The sequence below is a fragment of the Balaenoptera musculus genome, chromosome 9, assembly GCF_009873245.2.
Source record: "Balaenoptera musculus isolate JJ_BM4_2016_0621 chromosome 9, mBalMus1.pri.v3, whole genome shotgun sequence".
NCBI classification, from domain to species: Eukaryota; Metazoa; Chordata; class Mammalia; order Artiodactyla; family Balaenopteridae; genus Balaenoptera; species Balaenoptera musculus.
The window spans coordinates 91,239,364-91,253,102 of NC_045793.1; the positions used below are offsets into that span (position 1 = coordinate 91,239,364).

General features: G+C 39.1%; 2 protein-coding genes across 2 annotated transcripts in view; both read left to right on the top strand.

Annotated features, from left to right (window-relative positions):
* The window catches only part of PRKAR2B (protein kinase cAMP-dependent type II regulatory subunit beta), a 112,433-nt gene that overhangs the window by 60,254 nt on the left and 38,440 nt on the right, over positions 1–13,739 (top strand). Inside the window, exon 3 of the mRNA XM_036864000.1 lies at positions 11,226–11,278. Within this exon, the coding sequence (XP_036719895.1) occupies positions 11,226–11,278 (53 nt within the window). The remainder of the gene's footprint in view (positions 1–11,225; positions 11,279–13,739) is intronic.
* LOC118901031 (ATP synthase subunit g, mitochondrial) lies at positions 2,734–3,189 on the top strand. Its single transcript, XM_036864003.1, has one exon. It carries the CDS (start codon positions 2,767–2,769, stop codon positions 3,076–3,078), a length of 312 nt encoding a protein of 103 aa, XP_036719898.1. The 5' UTR covers positions 2,734–2,766; the 3' UTR covers positions 3,079–3,189.

Genomic DNA, 13,739 nt, shown 5'->3' on the forward strand with positions numbered 1-13,739 from the left:
CTTCATGTTGATTGACATGCTTCTTTTTATAAACCTGTTGAATGCTTTGTTCTCTTAATTGTGCCATACTCCTTATAAACGAGTTAATTATTAAAAGAGGTGGTGGATATTTTATAGACTGAATGTATACGGGTTGAACATGTGGTGGAAAGAAAATGGATTGGGGATAGATTCAGTGATTGAGTCCACGTACTTCATAACTAAAGTTTTTCATTGCTTTGGAACCCAAGTCTAGAATAAAAATTTACTTACTATGTGTATATGGGTTGTGACATAGTTAGTCCTTTGTTTTTCCTTGGGAGGCATTTTTGAAGAAAAATTTACACTTAAAAAAATACAGTTTATATACAATATTATGTTAGTGTCAGGTTTACTACATAATGATTTGATATTTATATACATTATGAAATGATCACCAGGATAAGTCTAGTAATTATCTGTCCGCATACAAAGTTCTTACAATACTATTGACCATATTCCTTATGCTGTATATTACATCCCTGTGGCTTATTTATTATATAACTGGAGGTTTGTACCTCTTACTCCCCTTCACTTATTTCATCCACCCTAATGCCTCCCTTCTGGCAATCACTTGTTTTGTTCTCTGTGTCTATTAGTCTGTTTTTGTTTTGGTTTGGTTTGGTTGTTTTGCTTCTTAGATTCTGCATGTAAGTCAAATCATGCAGTATTTGTCTTTATCTGTATGGCTTATCTCACTTAGCATAATACTCTCTAGATCCTTCCATGTTGTCACAAATGGCAAGATTCCATTTTTTTTATGGCTGTGTAATATTTCATTGTATATATATATAAATGTATGTATATATGTATTTATATATACACCACATCTTCTTTGTCCATTTGTCTATCGATGGACATTTAGGTTGCTTCCTACATGTTTTTTAAAAAACAGATTAAAGAATGTTTTGGTTTCTGTAGCTTTAATAATAGGAAAATAGCAAGTGATGGACAAATTCTCATTTGTTTGAAGCTCTCTTTTGCTGCTCATTTATGTATCTTAGTGACAGTGATCCAATAGTGTCCTGAACATGGTGGTTTACTTGTGAGGTATGAATGGTTCTTGATAAATATAACTAAATCACTTTGCGGTACACCTGAAACTAACACAACATTGTAAATCAACTATATTCCAGTATAAAATTTTAAAAAATTTTATAGAGAACCAGAAGATGGTTTTGAGGGGCTGATTCTTAAAGCCCCATTGATAACCTTGGGGAGAGGTAAAACCAACTAGATTAAGTGGAAGCTGTATTTCTTTCATTTCACCAAGACAGGATTATACAGTTAAGTATCTTGGCTAAAATCTTTAAAATTTTTCTGACATGAACATAATTGATTTGGGAATTAAATATTCACTTAAGTACTATTTAATGAAGCTTGCCAACATTTCTGCAAGATAGGTTCAGGATGTGTTTATATTGCTCTTTTTGTATTATAGCTGAAATATAGGCAGTAACATAGTAGATTATAATGAGTTTTTAAAAATTTATTTATTTTATTTTTGGCTGCATTGGGTCTTCATTGCTGCGCGCGGGCTTTCTCTAGTTGTAGTGAGCGGGGGCTACTCTTCGTTGCGGTGCGCGGGCTTCTCATTGCGGTGGCTTCTCTTGTTGTGGAGCATGGGCTCTAGATGCGTGGGCTTCAGTAGTTGTGGCTCGCAGGCTCTAGAGTGCAGGCTCAGTAGTTGTGGCACATGGGCTTAGTTGCTCCGCGGCATGTGGGATCTTCCTGAACCAGGGCTTGAACCCGTGTCCCCTGCATTGGCAGGTGGGTTCTTAACCACTGCGCCACCCTTACTCTGTAGATTTTTAAGTTAAGTTTTTTCTCACTGTTTGTAAGTAAACTGTGAGGTTTATTTCAATACTCTCTCTCTCCCTCCCCTTTTAAGCCCCTAATAGAGAGAGAAGGAGGGAGAGGAATCCTTGGGTTTAGGGCCATCAGACAGTGTTCTCTCCTCTGGGCACATGGTAAGATCACACTTCCATGTCTCCGTGACGTTAGGAAAGATCTTGTCACTTGTCCTATGAAATGTGATGTACATTCCTTCTTGGCAGAGGTGACATACATCACTTCCACGCTGAAGCTTTGGGAGCAGAGGGGAGGAAAAATTCTCCAGTACCCTCTTGAGGTCTCTGGCTGGGCTTAAGAATTAAACTGACAAGATTAAGAGAAGAAAAGCATACAAATTTTATTGAAGTTTTACATATACATGGGAGCCTTCATGAGAAAATGAAGACCCAAAGAAGTGACCAGAGCAGGAGGCTTTTACACCTTTTATACAAAAAAAACAGTAAATTTGTGAAGAATTGACAAGACAAAAGGATTTGGGCTGTGGGTAGTAAAATGGTGAAGGAGTAACAAAGTTTGTTTATACAGCATTCTCTGCCCTGGTGATAAGAATGTCTCCCTTCCTCCTAGTACAAGGAGAAGGTATCTTTCACGTGGGAGGTTTATCTCCTACTTTCAGGGAAGAAAGGCAGGGGAGGGAGGTGAAGGTCAGAGTGACCTTCCTGCTTCTGAGATTTTCTCAAACTCCTTCAGCCTAAGATAGTATGCCAGTGTGCCATGTTTTGGGGTACCATGTTTTGCGGTGCTGTGTCTTGAGCCCCATCAGGAGCCAGTGAGTAATTTGCCACTGTCTTGGGGACTGGTGACATTCTAAATGGTGGCAGCTCTGTCAGCCTGCATCCCTCTGTAAAGAACACATGGGGCGAGTCGGGGCGACGGGCTTTCCGTCCTAGAACCATGGCCCAGTTTGTCCGTAACCTCGCGGAGAAGGCCCCGGCGCTGGTCAGCGCTGCTGTGACTTACTCGAAGCCTCGATTGGCCACATTTTGGCACTATGCCAAGGTTGAGCTGGTTCCTCCAACCCCTGCTGAGATCCCTACAGCTATTCAGAGCTTGAAAAAAATTATCAATAGTGCTCAAACTGGTAGCTTCAAACAGCTCACAGTTAAGGAAGCTCTACTGAATGGTTTGGTGGCCACTGAGGTGTGGATGTGGTTTTATGTTGGCGAGATCATAGGCAAGCGTGGCATCATTGGCTATAATGTTTGAAGACCAATCTTTGCTTTGTTATTTGGGTGTTCTTGGACCATGTGTGAGCAGACTGCTATTTGAATAAAATAAGACAATGTGTCAAAATCAGTGTTTCTCTGTCAAGCACTACATGGAAGGTCACAATTTCTCTTGATATTAAGTTGGGTTGTCTTTTGCTTTAATACATTAATACAGCTCTAAATGCATGTCTTTGCTTAGCCTGCAATTGGAAAGGATAGATATGAATATACCAACCTGGTGCATGTATATATGAGGATAGCATTTTACTTTGAAGGCTTGAAATAAATGATATTTAAGCTTAATTTTAGAAAAGTTGGGGAAAGGCTTTGAGAAAACAAGAACTTGTTCCAGTAGGAGAAAAATAATACCATGTGCCAAGCATGTTATATACTAGTTAGATCACCTAGTATAAAGAATACAATTTGGACTGTTTTTCTTTGCTAAAATCAGAGAAAGACCCCTTTGGCAACAGCTGTGTCTGTAAATGTAGGGGTACTTTTTGTCAACTTGAATATAGCTTCCCCAAAAGAGACCAGCCGGGTGATATTCTGTGTGTCTTTGTAACATCTTTAACACTAGGACAGAGAATGAAAGCAATGACCTATGTTTTTAATCTAATTTTGATATGTTATTAATCTGTCTTTTTTTTTTTTAAGGACCTATCTTTACAAAAATAAAATATCCTATAGATACTTAACAGGATTATAGTTTAGTATCGTCCATGGGTCAAAATAGTATATTATGTCCTGAAATAAATACAAGTGATTGGTATCAAAAAAAAAAAAAAAAAAAAAAAAAAGAACACATGGGGCAGAGTACCCACTGTCCTGAGATGGACATATAGTGTAAGCGAGATGTAAACTTCTGTAGTTTTAAGTCACGATGATTTGGGGATGCTTGTTACTGTAGCATAAGCCAGTCTACCCTGACAGATGCAGTTTCCATAGGTCTAAGGGGCAATGAAGAGATACTAAAATAACTATTCATTTCTTCAGCCATTTTTGTTAACATTTACTGTGTCCCATTCACTCTTCCAAGTGCTAGAAATACAGCAGTGAACAAAACAATCTCCTTTTCTCAGGAAACTTCTTCCCATTCTTCATTAACTATTTAGAGAGTCTGTTTTTCTGCAAAGCCTTGTTCTCTGAGCAGCAGGTCACCCCTTTCTCTTCTGTGCTCCTACATACTTTGTACACACCTCCATCGTGGCACTAGTGTTATTGTGGCTATTCTATTTCTATTTTCTTGTTTTCTAGGCTGTGATCGCCTAGAGAACAAATGGTTTATACATGGTACATAGTTCTATATAATATTTACCAACAAGTACCTACTGTATAGCACAGGGAACTATACTCAATATCTTATAATAACTATAATGGAAAAGAATGTAAAAAAAGATACATGTATGTGTAACTGAATCACTTTGCTGTATACCTGAAACTAACACAATATTATAAATCAACTATATTTTGATAAAAATTTAAAAAATAAAGTGATATAAAATACATAGATGTAACAACTTACATAGTATAATACAGAGTGATAATATAGGTACTTTGCATCGTTCTTTTTGCATCACCTCCCACATTTCAAAAACTATTTTTTTGAATGAATAAATCAGATTTCCTGTGGGTCCTTTTGCTTGAATGTGATTTGGGATCTAAATGTGAACGTCTGTATTTTGACAGATTGTCCAAATGCCTTTGCTTTGTGAATTACACTTTAAGGTGATCACTGATATGTCACAGCAGATAGTTACCAAGTTACCTGGGCAGAAATGTGAGTGAAGGGGGGAGGGGGAAAGTCTATGGCTTGTCGTTGTGCCTCTTCCCTTTACTCACTTATAACTAGTATACCTGTATGCCAGTGTCGCTCAATCTTATTTTTATCATTGCGTCTACCCCAAGTCTTTTTAGACTTTTTCTCCCTAACTGCCACACACCCCCCCCATGAGATTTTAATACAACACATATACTGTATATCTGGTTAAGAATTGTATGTGTATCTGTGTTTTATATTGAAAAAAAAGGGTTGTTGTTTTTTTCGCCCCTTCCTCCAGCTAATCTTCTTGTTTGAAAATGCATGCCTTAAACTAGTATTTGTTAAAGGTACATTTTTTTCCCTTTGTAGGAGGACATTTCCACTTCAATAAGCTAAGTTTAACCATATTGAATCAGAGCTCTGTTGTCTAATACACCTGTGCTTTTATAATAGCTTTATTTTAATCTGATTATCATTTAAATAAGTGTGCTGGAATCTTAGTGTATTGAGAACACTGGGAAAGTTAATTTCATATATTTTGTAGAAGTCCATTTTTCCCTAGGTTTTAGGCCTCTAAACCATGCAGTCTTTCTGTACAGGCCACATTTGCTTTTGATTCCTTCAGCAAATATTTATTGAGGGTATAGTGTGTGCAAGGCTCCGTGCCAGGTGCTGAGGCCCAGTGACTCATGGGGCTTGGTCTGCTTCCTTTATTCTTTGTTAGCTTTGTCAGAGCGCACAGGGTTATGTAAACTTGTCCAGGTCACAGTTGTTTTGACTGTACTGATTTTTATACATTCCCGACAAAGTATAGTGGGCACTTGGTGAAAAACCCTGGGAGTTGGTGTAATCCCTTGTGCGGTATAATAAGAGGGATACTTGGTCTTTGTCCCAGCGCCTGGCACAGAGCTTCCAAAACCCTGGGGATCTCCTGAGTTTCTTTGGTGTGCTAACCAGTGATTCTTGGCTGAGGGGCTCCTGGATAACTTCAGAATGAGGGCTGGTCCCAGAAAGACCAAACTTTGATTGGAAGCTTGGAACTTTCAGCCCAACCTCGGAGAACGGGAGAGAGACTGGAGATGGGGTTAATCACCAAAGGCCAATGATTTAACACTTGGTGCCCATGTAATAAAACCTCCATAGAAACCTCTAAATGACAGGGTTCAGAGAGCTTGCAGATTGGGGCGCACATCAAAGAGCTGGGAGAGTGGCACACCCAGAAAGGGCATTGACCCCCTCCCACTATATCTTGCTCTGTGCATCTCATCCATCTGGCTGTACTTGAGTTGTATCCTTTATAATAAACTGGTAAGAGTAAGGAAAGCACTTCCTGAGTTCTGTGAGTCATTCTAGTGAATTATCAAACCTGAGGAGGGCGTCATGGGAACCCCCAGTTTATAGCTGGTCGGTCAGAAGTATGGGTAGCCTGGGAATTGTGATTGGTGTCTGAAGTGGGGGCACTCTTGTGGGACTGAGCCCTTTAACTTGTGGGATCTGATGCTAACTGCGGGTAGATAGTGTCAGAATTGAATTGAATTGAATTGTTGGACATTTGGCTGGTGTCAGAGAGTTGGAGAAATGGTGTTCGAAGAGACAACATGTATTTGGCACCAGGAGGAAAAAGAAACCCTTGTCCCTTGTCTGTCACACTGTGTGAGTGTGTGTGTGTGTGCGCGCGTGCGTGCGCGCGCACGCAGTGAATGAAAAGATCGAGGGCCAAGCCCCAGAAGATGCAGACCCAATATAGTTCTCATTTCCCTGTTCTGTCCTGCAAACCCTGACAGTTGTCTGGCTACAGCAGTGCACATTACACTGTCTGCAATGTGGGAAACTACTTAAATTTTGGGGGCATTCTAGATGACTAATGTATTATCGAAATACATTTATGCACAACATGACAGGAAAAACTCAATGTAGGGTTCACATAAAGAAAAAGACTCTGCTCTTCATTACTGTGTAATTGCCAAACAAAGACTAGAGTATATAGCTTCAGCTCAATTTCAGATTGCCCAGGAGGGAGGGGGTACAATTCAGAAAAAAATTCGAGGCAGCTCAGGTTATCTGGAGGCTTTGGTTTGAGGGTCCATCCAGACATAGTCTTTCATCCATTCATTCCTTGTATAGATATTTACTGAACTCCTAACCTCTTTGCTTGGCCCCTTGGTGAACAAGACAAAAGGTCCTCATTTTCACTCAACCTCTCTGTCCCCATTTTTTTGGACAAATGGTGTAGGATATTTTAACAAAAAAGAACAACTTTTTATTCATTCATTCTACGTGTGTTTGTTTGAGAGTGTATAATACAGGTAGACTATTGGGAGATATTTAAAAGAGACATTGAGTTTGCCTTCAAGGACTGTCAAGCTTGTTTGTTCATCAATCAGTCATTCATTCAGAAAAATGCATTGAGCCAGGCACTGTGCCAGGTCAGTGCTAGGGAAATATAGAAATGAACGAAGCACACAGTCAGTCCCTGAAGGGCTACAGTTCCAGCCTGAAGGGGCAACAGGTGGTAATGTCTTTGGTAGAGTGAAGTGTGGTAGGTGATGGTAATGAGCTGTGCCCATACTTGAGGGACAGTGCAAAGGGAGCACAGCAGTGGGGTATCCTGAGTTAGCCCTGTGCAGGCGAGAGGTCAACACGTGACTCTTAATCGGACTTTTTAGATGGGGCTGGAGAGAAGGGATGGCTTGGAGAGGAGGTGGAGACTGTGTCAGTGAAGTTAAGGAGGTGTGAGCCACCATGGCTGTGCACAAAGCTGCAGGTGCTGTATTTTGATTTGGGTGTAGGAGGTGGCAGTAGGTGAATTTTAATATAGTGAAACAATTGCACATCAGTGCCAAGAACGAAACCTTGTAATATTGGCACAGTAAACAGTTCAATGAAATGGATAGCCCAGAAATAAACAAACATGTGATAAGGTAGGTATCACAAATCAGAAGGGTGTTAAATAATAAATAATACTGGGGCAATTGATAAGTTATTTAGAAAGAAAATCGATTCTTACTAGTGATGATTTTTAGTCAGCATCTAGGGGCTTGAAACTTAGAAATTAGAGGATTAAGATTTCATTCTGTGAATTAAAACTTAAGATCAACACTAATGGGTCAAGGCTGTTTATAACAGGTTACCTTAAAGAACATAGTATCTTATCGACGCTATCACCTCCCTGAACATATAGATCCTATGACAGTGGTTGACTTCACGGGCCCTACCCTCACAAGGGCCTCTAATTTGGTTTAGTGTTCTGCTCTTGCCCTCTTAAGAATCTTAACTTTTGAAAACGGGCGTATATTTTCATTTTGCACTGAGCCCTGCAAATGATGTGTCAGTCCTGCCGGTGAGGCTGGTCAAACATGGAAACAGAAAGTTATGGCGCCAAGCTTTAGAGGTAGACGCTCTCCTGCTTTTAGGAAAGTTGCAGCAACACAGTTCAAGAGTCTGGGCCACATGAGCAGGCCCATGTGTATTGTGTATGGATGCCTCGGGCTGTCCCAGACTGATGCATTAAATAGTCAATTTATTTGACAAACTCTCTCTTCCTCCCATCTCCTTCTCACCAAGGAACTTTTAAATTGTGATCTGGCTTCTCCTGTGGTCTTCCTGCAGGGAGAGAGCTGGCTGGTCCATACTGACTCGGGAAGTTAGTTCCTAAGCTGCCGTTCCGGTGATATGCGTCAGTGAGGTCCTTTAGTGGGAGCCTGTCCCGGGAAGAAGGTCCCCTTCTGTTAGGTTTCTGAGGCGGAACGCTGATGTCCAGGCGTTGCGCTGGTGAATTCACCAAAGCCGTCCAGCACAGAACAGCGGTTAAGGACAAGGCCTTTGCATAAAAAGGAATGAGGTTCTAACACCTGCTACAACATGGATGAACCTGGAAGCCATCATGCTAAATGAAATAAGCCAGCCACAAAGGACAAATATTATATGATTCCACTTACGTGAGGTACCTAGAATAGGCAAATTCACAGAGTCTGAAAGGTTAGAGGTTACCAGGGGCGGGGGGCGGGAGGAATGGGGAGTTGTTGCTTTGCGGTTTCAGAGTTTTTGCTTAGGGTAATGAAAAAGTTTTGGATATAAATAGTGGTGGTGGTTATACAACATTGTGCATGTACTTAATGCCACCGAATTGTATACTTAAAAATGGCAAATTTTGTGTTATATATATTCTACCACAGTTTTTAAAAGTTAATAATGTAGTATACCAAAAAGCATTGAATGCGCGCTTTTCATGGGTGAATTGTATGGCGTGTGAATTCTATCTCAGTAAAGCCGCTTTCTAAAACATTAAAAAAAAAAGAAAAGAACAAGGCCTTTGGAGTCAGCCAGACAGCCCTAGGGTCAAGTCCTGTGGTGCTACAAGATGATGTGCGATGTTGTGTGATGTTGGCCAAGATAGGTAACTGTGCCCCGTTCTTTCATCTGCCAGGTGGTGATTATGACACCTATCTTAGGGTTGTTGCGAGATGGAAGGGGAAAATATACACCAGGTCAGGGTTTCTCAACTTCAGCACTGTTGACATTTTGGACCAGGTCGTTCTTTCGTGGGGAGGTGGGGAGAGGGAGCTGTACTGTGCAGGGCGGGGTGTCTAGCGGCATCCCTGGCCTCCCCCAGCAGCTTCCTCTTAACCCCCCACAGCTGTGACGACCAAAATGTCTCCAGACATTGCCTAAATGTCATGCTGGGGGGCAGAATAGGCCCTGGTTAAGAAGCACTCACTGGTCTAGGTGTATAGAGCAATGCCTGGAGAAAAGAAAGCTACCGGCAGGTTTTGTAATAATAATGACAGTCGTTGAACTAAAGATGACAATACTCCTGAGACCATCCTGAGGCCCCTGGAAAGACATTTGTCAGCCTTTCACCTGTCCTCTGCTCTTTAAATTTCTACATCCATGCCAGAATCAAGTCCACATGGATTAAAGGGTAAATGTAAAAAGGTCTACCTTTACAAAGTGAAAGAAGAGAAGTTACAGATCTGTAGATTTGCAAATAAAGAAGACTTACAAATACCAAACTCAAAAGCATTGGTACTTTTGTGATGTTTAACATTGGGTTTAAATCATATTGGGGGAATTTTCTTCCCTGATGTCATTACATTAAAAACAAACAGCATGCATAATTGGTAAAAAAAAAAAAACAAAGACAAAAACAAAAAAAACTTGGTAATTATAGTTAAAAAGCAAACTGGAGGGAATTCCCTGGTGGTCCTGTGGTTAGGATTCTGCGCTTTCACTGCCATGGCCCCGGATCAATCCTTGGTTGGGGACCTAAGAGCTTGAAAGGCACATGGCGTGGCCAAAAAAAAAAAAAAGCAAACTGGATAAAATGATTATAAGAAATATGACAAAGTGGTATTGAGAAACTGGTGTAAGTCAAAAAGAAAACCAAATACAAAAATAAATGCCTCAGACATAGGGACAAAAGAGGAAATACAGTCAGCTTACAATCATTTGAACATTGTTCAAATTCAGTAATACTTAAAAATTTAAATCTTTTTTTCATTTAAATTGGCAGAGATTTTGAGCATTGATGTCTAAGTCTGCGGTACCATTTAGAGGAGTCTCCTTACACATTTCTTATAGGACACTGGATGGGTATAATCCCATTGGGAAGAAACATGGTGATAAATATGCCTTAAAAGTTGTCATGCCTTTTAGCCCCCAAAATAACATTTGGGAATAATTCCACAGCATAAACTGAAATGTAGACAAATATTTATGCATGAAGATGTTTATTGCAAGGTTGTTTTAACAGAAGCCAGCTTCGTGTCTAGCAGTAGGGGTGTGGTAAATTATAGCTTATGTAAATAATTAGCAATCCTTAAAACAATATTTACAAAATGTTTCCAATGGCATACAGAATTCTTCAGTGTTAAATGAAAAAGCAGGTTTTAAAACTGTGGATGCAGTATGAGCTCAGCTCAGATTAAAGACTGGAAAGGAATATGCAAAATATTAATAGTATTTGTTCCTGGAAGATTGGGTTATGGATAATTTATGAAAGTTACTCATAACTGCTTGATTAAATTGATCATTTCAAAGCAGACTTAGACTTTGTGTGTGTGTGTGTTCTTTCAGGTAATTTTTTGATCTTATGCATTTCTATAGCTTGGAAATGAAGGTGAAAGAGGTTAGCTATGTTTCTCTGAATAAGAGAAAGGAAGCAGTTATCAGTGTCTTAAAGTGCAGCTTTATATTTTAGTAAATTCCTTATAAATTGCAATAGCAAACTGGCTTTGGGGGGTAGACTGCTTGTCCTGGGTGAGGTGAATTAATGGTTTTTTACACCACAGCACTCTTTTTGTTCACTAATTTTTAAAGATATATTTATTGTAGCATGTTTCTTGGTGAAGGAATCTTTAAAATGTCCATTTTTATTTTTATAGTATGTGCAGAAGCTTATAATCCTGATGAAGAAGAAGATGATGCTGAGTCCAGGGTATGTAATTTACTGAATGCGTTAATTTTAAATTATACTCCCGTATTGGATAAAGAAAATAATAACAGAAAAGATGTTAACAGGCATATAGGTTAACAGGAGGCATAATGGAATTATTTTGACTGTTTCTTTTCCTAGTCTTATCTCTCATAGTTTACTTCTTCTTCATGTTCTGTATAATTACTTCGATCCAAAGCGTCTCTCTCTTTGGATAAGAGGAAAGATGAACATAAAAACTCACTGAAGTTGTGGTTTTATTTCTCTTGCAAAAATATAGTCTGTGATGAAAAATGTTTTTAGCTATCTTTCCCAAAGTGATAATGTTATTTTTCTTAGACAAGCAAGTATTTCTAGGCAAGAAAAACGCTGGGAAAAGCCTTGTGCTCCTACTGTTTTATCACAACAGAAGCTTACTCTGAAACAACAACAAAAAATCACAGTAAAATTACATCTAAAATGTCAGTACAGCAGTTATTGTGTTTTAAAATCTATGAGTCTGATAGTTTGCTCAGAAGCTGATTTCTTGGAGGTCTTAATGTTTTTGCAAGACTTTGTCCAGTTTGGTTTGAAACAGTTTTTAAGCTGTGTCCTTTAGCTCCATTCTCCTATTATTTATTTAGTAGAAAGTAAACTCAATAGGAGATTACTGAGCCTGGAAATGGAAAGTAATCATGTACTTTTTTTTTTTTTTGAGTACATACTTTGCAAAAGTTTCTTTTCTTCTATTTGGCCTTAAATAAAAACAAAAATCTGTTTCTGTAGCTCTGAAAAATACTAAAGTAAGATTGAGTTTTAACATAGAAAAGCAGATACTGGATCCCTAAGTCATTACATCATTAAGCTCCCTGAAATGTAAATAAAATCCAGTGGTAGAAAGATCAGGAGCTTTAAATGACACAGAAGATTTTGGAGAAAATCCCATTTCACTCCTGTCCCCACGGGGATTCGCAGCACCAGACTTGCAGTGTTCATTTCTCAGTACCATAACTTATGTATTTTGATCAGGTCCATAAATTCCAGTCTGAAAATTATGTTGCCTTAGGATCAAGGTATCGTCTCTAATGTGTAATGTGCTGTTACCCCTCCATGTAGTCTGAAAAACCCTCCCCTCTCCTACACTTTATTTATGTATCTCGCAGAAACACTAGTGGGTGACTTTGAAGACAGCGTTCTTTGTGTATAAATGTATATGATAAAACTTGGTAGTTGAGATGTTCGATGAGCTGGTTTACCTTAGTAAAAATCTAAATAGAAAAGAACATTTAAAAATACATTTTGAAAACAATATACAGTATCTCATAGACTCGAAAACTGTTAGCTACCATTTGGTCCACGTGGTTGGTAAAGTGGTTTGGCTGGGTCACTCCAACTAATTTCTAACAGTCCTGCTGGGGAGGCTATACCAGTTAAACTTCATTTGGCTGTGGGAAAGAAACAATCACACTGAGATAAAATACAAAAGAAAACATTGGGGAATTATTGGACATATGCTTGGAAATCTTGTAGAATTCCTGAAAGTGTTAAAGAAAACCCTAGGCTGTGGCTAGCAGGCAGGAGCCAGCCCCCTCTGGGGTCCTTCCACAGCATTCGTGAAGCACCTAAGAGTATCGACATTGAAAGGGAGTCAGCTGCCCGTTACTCTTATTGTGTCTCTCTCAGTTCAAAATCCCAGCTTCCCCGTGGAGAGTTTCTCACAGGCCTGACTTTGGCTGGGGGACCCCACTTATAAATGAGGGCATCCTGCAAGCCCACTCTTGGGCATATACCCAGGGAAAACTCTTAATTCAGAAAGGCACATGCACCCTTATGTTCATAGCAGCACTATTTATGACAGCCAAGACATGGAAGCCACCTAAATGTCCACTGACAGAGGAATGGATAAAGAAGATGTGGTACATATATACAAGGGAATATTACTCAGCCATAAAAAAGAATGAAATAATGGCATTTGCAGCAACATGGATGGACCTAGAGATTATTCTATTAAGTGAAGTAAGTCAGACAGAGAAAGACAAGTATCATATGATATCACTTATATGTGGAACCTAAAAAAATGATGTAAATGAATTTATTTACAAAACAGAAATAGACTCACAGACATAGAAACAAACTTAGGGTTACCAAATGGGAAGAACAGGGGGTGGGGTGGAGATAAATTAGGAGTTTGGGATTAACATATACACACTACTATCTATATATAAAATAGATAACCAACAAGAACCTACTGTGTAGCACAGGGAACTATATTCATATCCTGTAATAACCTATAATGGAAAAGAATCTGAAAAAGAATATGTATATGTATATATATGTATATATAACTGAATCGCTTTGCTGTATACCCAAAACTAACATAACATTGTAAATTAACCATACTTAAATTTTTTTTAATGCTTAAATTTTTAAAAAATGTTTAAAAAATAAATAAATGAGGGCAGTTCCTAGAGAAGGAGGCATCTTT